Source organism: Python bivittatus, unplaced genomic scaffold (genome assembly GCF_059951505.1).
Source record: "Python bivittatus isolate LINGU-HERP-01145 unplaced genomic scaffold, Pbiv_v1 ctg000480_np1212, whole genome shotgun sequence".
Lineage (NCBI taxonomy): Eukaryota > Metazoa > Chordata > Lepidosauria > Squamata > Pythonidae > Python > Python bivittatus.
In genome coordinates this window covers 41,803,178-41,816,851 of record NW_028277075.1, presented here as the reverse complement: position 1 = coordinate 41,816,851, position 13,674 = coordinate 41,803,178, and the positions used below count along the sequence as shown (strand labels likewise).

The 13,674-nt window shown below is 35.9% G+C and overlaps 1 protein-coding gene across 1 annotated transcript in view; it reads right to left on the bottom strand.

Moving 5' to 3' along the window:
- The window catches only part of LOC103068168 (uncharacterized), a 61,105-nt gene that overhangs the window by 26,316 nt on the left and 21,115 nt on the right, over window positions 1-13,674 (bottom strand). The window contains exons 13-18 of the mRNA XM_025169840.2: window positions 13,084-13,175; window positions 11,688-11,838; window positions 4,505-4,614; window positions 4,168-4,258; window positions 3,180-3,310; window positions 318-427 (exon numbers count right to left, since the gene is read on the bottom strand). Coding sequence (XP_025025608.2) covers window positions 318-427; window positions 3,180-3,310; window positions 4,168-4,258; window positions 4,505-4,614; window positions 11,688-11,838; window positions 13,084-13,175 — 685 coding nt within the window. The remainder of the gene's footprint in view (window positions 1-317; window positions 428-3,179; window positions 3,311-4,167; window positions 4,259-4,504; window positions 4,615-11,687; window positions 11,839-13,083; window positions 13,176-13,674) is intronic.

Here is a 13,674-nt window from a genome sequence, read left to right as displayed (position 1 = left end):
ACAAGGACCTGCACTTCAGGGTGCTTGCTCAAGTGAAAGCTGACATTCAGACAATCACACACATAAAAGGTATAGATGCCCTTAGGGAGATGACATTAGTCAAGTGATGTAGTGGTAGGGGATAAGATTACCAGCTGTGCTTATGCTTTCTGACTATCTGCATAGAACTCAAACATTTCTAAATATCCAGAAATCAATCACTATAACAATAACCTCTGAGAGAAGAGGGGGTTTTTCTTAATTATTTTCTGCACATAGAAAAGCTTAAAAAGTCTAATAGGTAGACCCAAATCAAGTTGTGTAATGTTTTATTTTACCCTTTAAGTTGTTCATTCAAGTTAGAAAGAACAATTTGGTGTTTTTCTGCATCACGTGCTTGCTGGTTGCGAAGCTGTGCAAGTTGGGACCGCAAACGATCATTTTCATTCTGCAAAAAATTATCGACATAACTACCAATTGCACTGAATATAAGACCATGATTAACTTTAAACTACACAAGTTAAATTCTATAACTACAGCTAATTAATTATTTCCACAGAAATACTTATAATATTACTTTTAGTATACTCAAGATTCTTTTTGAAAGTGGAAGTGACCTATGAGATGATCAAAATGGAGAGATTCTGATGAATTCATATAAAACACACCATGCTCATGTATGCTGTATAGGAGCAGCTTGCTTCTAAAATCAGAGTCATGAAAAGCAAAATCTATTTTAAAAAGCTCAGGAATGTATATTATACCCAGATGGCTTTATTTTGAAACTTGTTAATTTAGAATACATTTCTTTTACTTGCACTGATTTTTATGTGCTTTTCAAAAATTAACCAGTGAAATAATTATGGAATTAAAACCAAGGCAACAAAGCAAGCTCCCCTGACATACAGAACTGAATATGCCATCCAACTGGTTAGTCTACTCAATTTCACAGCACTACTACACAAAGTTAAACTGCAAACAAACATCAGCAATAAACAGAAAAGGCTCATATAAATCCAAAATCCATTAAAAGCTGGATAGATCAGACAACATATAAAGTATCACTTCAAGATAAGAAAGATAAAACTTAAGAATGGGCATGACACACCTGTACAGCCCTCAATAGCTGCCCTTCTTCCTCTACACCAAATGTCACCTGTATTGAAATGCTCTGTTACAATCCAAATATATATTGACATGTTTATGTTTGAGAAATCTGTCTCGTATTACACATGTGCAACTTAGTATGTTAAGATAATTATTAGTAAACACTCAAATCAATATTTTCTCTGTTTACATGAAGCTTAGAAACACAGGTATGCTTCACAGATGTTACATGCAAATGTAACAGACAGTTAAATATTTCACATTCAGTTGTATGGATCCTATCAGCATGAAGTTTCTCTTTATTATAATAGTACTGATTCTTTGCTTCTCTGCATTTTTCCCAAAAAATATTATATGTACCAGATACCTCCATGACTTTGTGCAGGCAATTCATCAGTTGTCAGTAATAAGCATTATATGACAACATTATAGCTCAACCAGGGTCTAGGAAGACTCCATTTGAATGAAATGAAATCAGTGCACTTGTAAAGTGTAGCCAGTGAAGAGCAGAAAGAATAAAAGACAGAAAGTCTGGTATAACTGATAGAAATTATTTCTAATTTGCACTTGAAGATCCAAAAACAAATTCCAGTTTGCAATTCTTTTTTTCAGGTGCAATGCAGTTATTTTTATTGCAAATAAATCCAAGTCCATCTCTGTATATATTGTGTGATTTTATTTCCTTGTATATATTGTAATTTGTATTTGATTTCATTTAAAATATTTCATTAGTCTTTATTCAAAAGATTCTGAGGCAGTACAATAAAGTATAAATAAATATTCTACAATAAAAAGAACAGAATATGACAGTTGAAACTAAACACATTTTTTTCTCTAAAGATGCCAAAGAAAATAGGAAAGCCCTATCTTATTGCCAAAAAGATGAAGAATGTACTAATTAAGGATTCTAGAACTGAAGTCATTATAGGAAAAGGCCTCTCACTGAAGATAGAATATGCCTTTGCTAAAAAGAGTAGTTGGAGATGTTTCCATGGAAGATTTCAAGACTTACTAACTTCCACCCAATCCAGACCCAATGCACACTAAATGATATGCATGTCTAGGTTATAGGTAGTCCTCAGGCTATGATGGCAATTGGGACTGGAATTTCCATTGCTAAGCGATGCAATTGTAAAATGTGATGTCACATGACCACATTGCTTAGCTCCCTTTGCCATCATAACTCCAGGATCATGTGAGTCATTAAGTGTGGAGCTCATATGACTGTGATATGGGAAGAGGCAGGAGTCTCAGGCAAGTAGGCCAGCGGGCAAGTACCACGGACAGGTGCTACAGAGTGCAGGTGCCGCGAGTGGGCAGGTGCTGCGAGTGGGCAGGCGCTATGGTGCGCAGGTGGGTGTGCGGGTGCTACGAGAGGGAAGGCAAAAAAGCAGGAGTGGGAGTGACTTCTGACGCCCTGACAGCTTCCCCATTGACTTTGCTTGTGGGAAGCCGGTGGGGGAAGTCATGAATAGTGATCACGTGACTGCTGGATGCTGCAACAGCCGCAACTTCACAGACCAGTTGTAAGTCCCCCTCGTCCAGTGCTGTTGTAACTTTGAATGGTCGCTGAACAAGTGGTCGTAACCCGAGGGCTACCTGTACACTTTTTTCGAAGTTAGACAATATTGCTTCCATGTTGTGCAGCTGTCCCTAAAACAACCTTTGTTCAGAGTCTTTGAAAAGATTGTAATGTTCCATAATATAACTGTATATATTTGTCTTGTTAAAGAAATTAGCTTTAAAGTAGAGAACAAGTGACATCAAACAACTGAATGACTTGGATGGAGAAAGCTTTTAATTCAACAGAACAAGGCCTATAAAACAAAGGTCAGCCACAAATATTTTATCTGCTTCTACCTGACATACAAATTTATGGCGGCGAGGACGTGTATTCCTTACCTAAAAAGAAGCATGCAGGGAAGGGAATTAAATCATTATCCTGCTTCCATCTTACACTTTTGCATTGTGTTGCTGTAAGCAACTTTCAGTCCACTTCATTTTTAGCACAGAATTCAGGCTAGGACAAAACTGCTTAAAAAACAGAATGTGACAGTATGATGGGAACAGGGCACCTGGGTTCTAACACATACCTGCAGAGCTTCCATTCTGCCTTGGAGCTGCAACTTATCTTCCAAGTCTCCACATCTTTCCTCCAAAAAGAGAATCTGTTCTTGCAAATGATTTCTTTCCAATTCTAACTCTTCCACCACAGTCCGTAAACCTTTATAATTCAAACAATATTTTTTTACTAGCGTTGTCACCCCATATAAACAAACTATCCAAGAAAAGTATCATGCATATTTAATGTAATAGAATGGGAGAATAATGCCTTTTTGTAAGTACTTGTATTAAAATCATTTTTAAAGATCTACTATATGATTAACCTGTGGAGCCTTCTTAATAAATTAGAAAAGTTTCAGTCAATTAATATAACTGATGAAGTGCTGAACCTTCAGTTTTATTGTTCAACATTTCACACAAATATTTCTAATAAAGAAACTATTCTAAGCTTTGCTTACTGTTATGCCTATCAAACCATAAAATATTTTAAAAGTATTTCAGATGTTTAGTTGAAGAGTAAAACACTTACACTATCTTCAGAATTTGTAGTTCTGTAGTTCAACCTAAATCACAATTTATAAAATAAATAAATGTCTCTGGCATACAACTGCAGCCTTTTCTATCTAAAATGGGACATCTATCCCATTTTAACAGAACTGAAAACAAATTGGAAAACAATAACTGGCTGTGAAGGCACTACACAACTAGAATTAAAAGAAACCCTTCTTACCATGAATGACAATAATCTTTACTCACAAGGGGGCATCCATGTTTGAACCACAACTGAATTCTAGTTCTGAACCAAAACTAGACAGTTCATCCAGCACGCACATGCTTCAAAATGAAACAAAAAGGCAAACCAAAAGAAAATTCAACATAGATAAAAACACAACATAATATGGTTTGCTGGTTGAATTTGAAAAAGAAAAATAAGACAGACAGACACTGTGCATGCTTTAATAAACTGCCTAGTGTTTGCCACACCTGTACTAGGAGAAGTGTACTCTGGCCACCAACCTCCCATGTTCTCTCCTTCAGCTGAATCAGTGCTATCCAAAGTGATGTTCAACTCTTCATAGCACTGTTTTCCATCATAGCTATAATCTTCCTAAGTGCAAGAGGAAAAAAAATTAAAATTAACATCCATAAAACCCCAGATCTTATTGTATAATATCCACTTCCACTGAAACTTTCCCTAAATTAATAGACAACACTGTATTTCAAAAGCACTGAAACCAAATTAACTATATTTATCTTCAGCGTCTCACTTCACACATTAAGGCAACCCATATCCCCCAGAATGCAGCAGGAAAAATCTAGTACCCATTAAGATACCAATATATTGTCAACTTACCTGGTGCTTTCTGCTGGACTGAGCAGTCTTCTTTCTCTCCAAGGGCATCCTGCCAATCCCCTGGCCTGTGGCCAATTCCTCCTCCAGCTCCTGCTGCCCTGAGACTATGGCTGGATCAGAGCAGCCAGGAAAGAACCAGTCATCCTCAATCAGTTTTGTGCCACAGGAAAGCAATCACATATCAGACAAAAAAATTGTATACATTCAAAAGGAATCAGCGACACAGAGAGAAGTTTATGAAGGTATAGATGCACTCTAGAACATCATTTTCCTTGTGATTTCCGCCACTACAGAACACAAGAAATAATCAGCTTTTCATTATTTCCAAAGAAGCCACAGAGGGTGCTGATCTCGTAGGCATCATTTTTAGATTTTAAAAAATTGTATATGAATACTGACAAAAAGGGCAGCCACTTTCATAATCAAGTTAAGTTTAAATTCAGTCTGCCATACACATTATGTGTGTGACAAATGCATAACCACAGATTATTCATTTGTGCATATAGTCTTATAAAATTAAACAAGCTCTGCTTAGTTTTTTACTACCAAAAAGAGCTCTTGTTTCAGGTAATATGAGGAAGTCACAAGCCTGAATCACACACTGCAAACTGGCATCAAGCCATAACATTGGGTGTTAATAGACTCATTTGTCAATAACACACAATAATTTCAAAATACAGCAACTTAAACAAGTGCATTCCTTGTGAGAGATTAATTCTTTATTTTAAGCACATTCCCATCTGTTTTGTGTGATTAACAAAGAACGTACATTTGAAAGAAGTTTAATATAAAGCAGACAAAAGTCAGCAAGAAGAAATTAAGACAAAGTTGGCTCCATACTTTGCTCATTCTTTAAAGCACTGACTCAGTTTTTCTAAAGATAAACAACTGCAGTCATTTTTAAACCATAAAAACATGTAACAGAGGTAAAAATTCAATGTGTACAAGTTTAGACTTCATAAAGTTCATGAAGCTTGGAAACTGAAGAGCCAGTGAATCTTCTATAATGTAACAAAAGATTTTGCATTTCTTCACAGATTATTTTCTGGGTAAAATCCAAGATTACAAAAGTGGAAGTCTTATGTATGGCAGCATTTTCTTATCCTCTCCTCACCTCTGCAGTTCCAAAGGCTTTCCTAATCTACTGAAGAGAAATCTCTTGTTCTTCAAAAAATATTTTAAAAGGGCAGTGGTGGCTGGAAGAAAGAAAGGAAGGAAACTATACTTTCTCTATTTTGTTGACAGAAGCAACACCAAGTACCAATCTGGAGGAACTCCTAAAAAATCCAAGGTATGGAAATGAACCTGTTATTTTCCATTTCTACAAACTGAGCACACAAGAGCTCGCCTATACACACAACCTGCCCACTAAATTAAACAGCAAAGTCAAGTCTATTCCTTGTTATCTGTTTTTGAATAATTTTCTAAAAGAATCAATAGTTTCATCCATCATGTTTAATTTACAATTGCTGAAACATCTATACACTTTTGATCATTTACATCCATCACTGATGATGCATACTTACTTACTTAAGATGCTTATATACTGTATTTTCAAAATTCAAGATGACATAGATACAAATAGTGTAACAGACCAGACATATCAAAGGAAGTATGTTGTCTCCCATATGCCAAGATCCAGGACATGAGGGAGAGGCTGACTCAATTAATAGAAATTACTGACCGCTGTTTCATGTTGGAACAAAAGACACTAACAGAAAGAGATGGGAAAGAATATAGAGAGACTATGAGAAACTAGGGAGGAAGGCAAAAGAATTCAGAGAACAGGTGGTGTTTTCATCCATACAGCCAACTGAAGGTCATGGCCCAAGAACAGAACAAGGAATTTAGAGATGACCGACCAGCTCAAGTGCCATTGAGAAAGCCTTAGATTCCTGGGCCATGGTCTATGTTACCTACAAGAAGGATGTGTAGCAAAAAATGGGCTACACCACACAAAGACAGGGAAGAACAGGTTTGGAATATGTGTAGTTCAGGCCATCTGTTCGATGTTTAGTTCAGTTTAACTGGAGGGGGTGGGAGACCAGTATCCACAACCAAACTCAAACCATAAGCCTAAAGGCAGTAACCCTTACAACAAGGAAGGTAAAAAGGAAGGGATGCTCAGGAATACAACAGGACACACAGCAGGCAAACCTAAGAAGTACAGTGCTAAAGGGCTCAAATACTTAAAAACCAATTTGCAGAGAATGGGAACAAACAAGGAGAGTCCTAGTACAGAAGGGAGAAATATGACATTGTTGATATGACTGGAGTACAGGTAGTCCTCATTTAGCAACTGCCTCATTAAGCAATCATTCGCAAATATGATAGTAATAAACAGTAGTAAATGGTAGTTAAAAAAAAAACTTTCTGACCAATGCATGCACTTGCACCCAAATTTCTGTGCCTGACAACAATGCACACCAGAGTGAGAGGATTCCAACTTTATTAACTCAGGCTTCCTTTCTGTTGTGCATAAAGTACAATGAAGCCAGTTACTGGCTTTATGTAGGGTCAATTTCTAATAAATTAAAATGGCAAATTTATAATGGATTTTAATTCATTAGAAATGAATATGCTTTCTGTTAAAAACATAGAAAAACTGAGAGGCAATTTCCACATTTCTGTATTATCTGCTGAGTTTATCTTCGTTAAAGCCAAGAGTATATACTGATTATTGACTGTTCTCCAATTACTACAGTACCTGATCAGATTATTAGTCTTTCCATGTTATAAATTGTAGCCATATCTAAGTTTAAACATGCTGTCTCATGGCAATAATCTAAGGAGGTGGGGATAATGTTGAGTCTAATTCCAGGTACCATGGTTCACAAGAATTCAGACGAACTAGAACAGCTGCAAAAACAAACACACAAACAAACAAAGACAATGAGGATGAAGATGATCAAAGAACTGGAAACTAAATACTAAGAGGAGAAGTTGAGGGAATTCGATACATTGTATTCTGAAAAAAGAGAGTTGGTTTGGTGTAGTGCTTACGGGAGCAGGCTAGAAACTGGGAGTTTGTGAGTTCTAGTCCTGCCTTGGGCACAAAGCCAGCTGGGTGACCTTGGGCCAGTCACTCTCTCAGCCCTAGGAAGGAGGAGGCAAGGGAAAACCTTGCCAAGAAAACTGCAGGGACCTATGCAAGCAATCACCAGGATTCAGCTCAAAGGCACAAATAAATAAATAAAATCCTGAAAAAGATGGTAAAGGAATCTGAAGGAATATTATTAGGAAATATAATTACAATATTTCTAATTCTAATAGAAATATTATTAGGCCTAGCTTATTCTGTATTGTCCTGAAGTGTAGGACACATGTCATAAGCTGTAAGAAACATTATGGTTCAATGTTAGGAAATATTTTCTAATAGTAAGAGCTAGTTGACAGTGAAACCAATTACCTAGAGAAGTGGTAGGCTCCATTTCACTGGATGATTTCAAGCAGAGCCTAGATGAAAATTCATCCTGGATGCTTTGATTCCTCTTTTTTCTGCTAATGTATATACCCTTCTGCACTATGTTTCTATCGGCAAATAAACTCAAAGGAGGACAGGAGAACTAGGTTTGTCAGCCCAAAGAAGAGAAGACTGACAAAAAATATGATAGCAGTCCCCCAATATTTGAAGGGATGTCACAGGATGATTTATTTATTCTCAATAGTGCCTGAAGGTAGGACAAGAATCAATGAGTGGTAGTTTTAGAGAGGGAGATCCCAACTCAAAATAAGGAGGAATTTCCTGACCACGAGCGCTGTGAAGCAGTAGAACACCTTAATGTGGGTGTTCCACTGCTGGAGGTTTTCAAGGGAGATTGGACAGCCATTTTTCTGGGATGGTATAAAGATTCTTGCCCTGGGCAGGGCGTTGGACCAAGACCTTTAAGGTCCCTGCCAACCCTATGATTCTATAATTCTATGATAAGATCAGGCACACCATAAAACAAAAACAAATAATAAATCTATTAGAATTTAATATTTAATAAGCTCTGTATCCACAGAAATTTAAAGATAACTCAGTTCACATAGTGCTATTTTCTCTTCCCTCCTTTTCACTGTAGCCCTTGCTCTCCCAGGGCACAACCATTTGATTGAAATTTTGTCCCTTTTTTACATATCACAATGCATGTAAAACAAAGTGCATGGTTGTGGCCAATATCTTGATTCTTTTTTACACCCTCCCCCAGCTGAAATGGTGCAGTATATGGAGTAGGCACAACATATACAACTTCATAGAACTGGAAGTATTTTTTGTCTTCTGCAAGTGTAAGTGAAATCTTATGATCATTGATATGTCACTATAATATGTATTAGGATCAAATCAACAGCATGCTGGTGCATCATGTTATGACTGCATCCACTGATATGTATTACTCTGGTTGCATCTGCAGGTTCTTTCCACAAGCAGCCACAGCTAACAAATAATGGATGCTGTGGTATTATTATCTCTCCCCACTGGTGGACTGGACTGAGTTACACAGACACTTCTGGGAGGTTTTCCCATATCCAAAGAAAAGTTTTGGAAGTATAGATGGTAAGAAGAATTAGCTAAAATAACCTTACATCTGTTTATAGAATCATCCAGTTTACAGATATTTTCACTGTATGCAACTTTGGATCTAATCTTATAACAACACAATATGATGTAATATTTTGTTTACTTCGGTAATTTCACACCAACACTTGTCCTAGGCACTCATGACATATCTAATATGATAATTAGAATAATTTGCTAATATTGATGTTTCAGCATAACTGTAAATCAAATACCACATAAACTACAGAAAAATTAAGTTAATTTGGCATTATTACCCAAACTGTAGACCTCAGAAACAATGTGCGTTCCCAATTTATGAATATCTTCATTTTCCAAATTTTCAGATGGAAAATGTATTTATTTAATAAAAGGTTAATGAGCCTCATCAAGCATAAGATATATCATGAACAAGTTATTGGTAGATACAGGTAAAACTATATGAGTGATAGATAAGCTGAATATCATAATTTATATTTAATGGTGCCATGCTGTAACAAACTTTGGGTATGATCCAATAAAAATTGAGCACTACAGCACTACAGTACAAAATCAAAATTAATCTGGAGATTCAAAATAGTTTAAAAACTGGAATGTGGTTTAAGTGAAGTTTCAGTTCCTTCTTCTCAAAATGGCAATTGATTCAGTAACCCATTTTGAAGTAAAAAAAAAAATCTGTAAAGAAAGCTTGATGGCATTCTTTGATATTAAACTGTGATTTATTATAAATTGTGGTTTCTCAGATAAATATGGAGCCAGCTATTAGTACAAAAAATGAGGATGATTCTGTTAACATAAATGAGACATAGGTATTGCAAAGAGGAAGAAAGCATGTTAAAAAAACCAGCATTTGTAACTTATGCTAATAATTTTTTTTTTTAAATAGCACCACAAACAGCTGGTATAGCACACTACTGACAATTTTCCGCAAAATACACTACAGAGGAAAACTCTCAACAGTATGTCATAGGCTGTTGTGGCTGCAGAATCCTGCATGCACAAAACTGATGGGAAACTATGTTCTCAGTGGCTGACCAAATCGCAGTGTAGGTTAGGAGTGGAGGGGGAAGGGACACCAAGCGCTCATCAGGTTTAACCACATTGGGATGAGGGTGGGGAACAAAACAGAAAAGTCATGCTTAACCCAATAGAAAATGCAAAATTAACTACAAGCCAAACATATAAGAAGATAAATAATTGATCACATTAATGCATACCAATATAAATACAACATTAAAATGTTGTTTTTCATCTCCCTTTAAACTGTTATGGCCAAAGATCCAATATACACAGCACACTGGTGAAGTCTAGCACATTGAATATATGGCATGTAATTTGCCACCCTATAAAATATGGTATACATTTGGGGATTTATTTTTATCTATTTCCTTGTCCAACTGGCAGAATGCAAAGACTTCACTTCTATTTAGTGGGAAAGAAAGCAAATACCCAACTAATGGGATTTAGGCTATGCAACACTTCAGATTTGATTCTAAAGAGATTTTTGCAGCAGGCAGTCATGCAAACATAGTACTTGTCTGTTACTCTTTATAGTAGCTGTGTCTTTACCTGGTTTTGCATGGTTGCCGTTCACAGACTTCAAAGAGATGCAGACAAGTGCTATATTTGCACCTTCATGCAACCTGAAGCACCTTTTTGGAATTGAAACTGAAGTATTGCACAGCTCTGTTAGTTAATGGTAAGAAAAGGTGTTCAGACATGTGGATAACTGTTTTTGTTTATGTTAGTCTTGTGGAGTCACTTTAAATATTAATTAACATTTTAAAAACTAATCTAGATCAAAGCAACATGCCATATTGATCAAATCATATAAAACTCTTATGAGTTAATTTGTTAACATATGCATTTAATGAGAGATTTTAGAAAAAAATACAAATGTTGGACATCTCTATTACAATACCAATGTTTGTTCAGTACAGTCTCCCTTCAAAATAATTTTAATAAATATATGCAAACAAAGCAATACTCCAACATATTTAAATTCTGAGCACCTGCATCATTGATAAATCAGCTGCCTACATAAAACCTTCAATAATATCTTAAATAATTTTCCTAATACTTAATCAATGTATGCAACAATTAGAAATCACATAAAAAAAAGGAAATTCAAAGAAAATTCCTCTCTGTGTTCCTAGCACCACAAGAGCAAATCAAACAAGGTGTTAGAATAAAAATATACTCATTTTAGTGTTTATTATCCTTTATCTGCATAACACAACAGTGAGATGCAAAGGACCTCTTACGAGCTCAGCTGCCCCAAAAAGACCCTACAAAAATTCTTTGCACTTGAATCTTTTCAATTTGCATAACTTTTAGGATTTTTTTTATGTTAGTCCTGATAGACCAAATAGTATTGTTTCATGTACTCACTTATTATTTTAGCTACAATATATGCAGTAATTGCAGGCAATTCTAACTTTTTAAATCAGACTGCACAGTAAACCAGCAAAAGCAGACAGATGGTGCTAAAATGTCTGGCTGAATGATTTTCACTAGACTGTGACAGTAAATCAAAGATATGCATAAATATACATATACAGTACATTGAATAAAGCTGACAATTAGCTTTCAGTATTTGCCGATCCAGCCAAGTGATGTAATGACATCTCAAACAAAATAACTCACCTTCTCTTTCCTCCTCAATCTGTGCCATTCTTAGAGCCATAACAGATTTTTCCTCTCTGATTTCACTGTGCATATCCTCAGATTCAGATACAGCTTCTTGCCATTCCAAAAGTGGACTCTGTAATTCATCCACACTGCCCGATTCACTAGCCTGAATCAAGTTAAGTTAGGACATGAGAGTAATTAATCAGTTCAATAAAATTGATAAGCTGAATAACCTAGCAAACAGTAACTTCTAGGAAGCATTGCACTGGATCAGATCAAAACTCAAAAGTATTTTGTTCTTACACTGACCAATTAGAAGCCAATGGAAAGTATACAGGCAGAATCTAAGTGCAGCAAGTACCTTCCCAGCTTTGTTCCCAAGTAAGTGGCACTGAGAAACATACTGCCTCAGACATCAGAATAATATACAGTTGAACTAATCAGTAGCCATTATTATCCATATCCTATATAAATTTATCTACTGTCTTTTTAAAGATAATGTCATGGTAGATGATTTTATTGAACAAATATGGAGCTCAGTTCTTTTTAAACTACTCTGAATCTCCTATTGTTCAGTTTCATTCAATACCTCTGAGTTCTAGTTTGTGACACAGGAAATTTTTTACTACCAATCCACTTTCTCCATACCATGCATAATTGTATACAGCTTTATAATGCTTTCTTGTTTCATCTATTTTCTCTAAATTATAAAATCCCCAAAATGTAAGCTTTCCTTATAGGGGAGCTGATCCTGCCCCTTGATCCCTATGGATATATTTTTTTGCAGTTCTATAAAATCCGTAGGAAGTTGCAAAATATTCCACATACAATAACATAATACATGTCTTGCTTATATTCAGAGTACCAGCAAAAGAAAAGCGTATCCAATTTAGAAAGAAGAGAACATTTGATCCTGAAACATTATATCATGAATTTGTCTTCCCCATCCTTGGATAAGGAGGGCCTTTTTGCATTCAGCATGATTAGGAGCAGGAACACAAAAGAGTGCCAGTAATGCATCTTTAAACGTTTGGTTCCCTGTTGCTCAAGCTTTGCTGTTTCATTACAAAATATCTTCTTTTAGGCAACTGGCGGATCCTAGAAACAAGCCTGTTCAGCACAGAGGAAAAACCAAAAGAAAAGCAGATAAAAATTCAAGAAAGATTTTTTTCTTTAAAAAAGGTTTTTGAAAAGAAGTGTCACATGACCACTGTAGCACCCTTTTTGAGAACAATGCTTCAAATATTTGCAGAATGGTATAAATTAGAATGTTATGTCTACAGGCAGCATAGTGATTCACAATTCACAAGATTTTCATTATGGGAAGTTTAAAACGCTTTCGGTTTATTTGTTGTTATTGAACTACTTAATGAGAAGTCAAACAAATTCAATTAATCCCAACAGAGCAGACCTGTGAAGCTGCCCTCTTTGTAACTTGTTCAAGATCTGCCTGAAGTTTTCGCTGCTGTTCTTCGTAAACTTCCAGCTTAGCCAGCAGTTCTTCTGTAATGGAAATTGTCTCCATTATTAGGTATCATCCACAGATTATTGTAATACACTTAGGCAAGAAAATGTAAGTTCAAATTATTGGTGTACAAAACATTTACATTCAAAACTTGAGCTTAAAATGTCTCCTTTTGAGTCAAAAACTACTATTCCAATATCATTGGGAATGCTTGATGCTGTTCCAACCATTCTGGAAGTGTTATGAAATCAAAGCAGCCCCATTTCACGCTCATATCATTTCCAGAATGATTGGTACAGCTTCAGAACACTACCAGTAAGGACAGTACAACTTGAAGTAGCTGAAATTGAACTAGCTGTATTCAAGCTCAATCCTTTTCAAATCTGAGACATTTTGCACAGCTCTTAGCTCAAATGTTAAGTATAGAAATGTACATGAAGCATGACATAATGTACCATCCATATCTCTCTGCTCTGAGAGCTCCGAGGAAGGTGGACAGTATATACCATTTTTATAGATTCTATATATCCCTTCCTG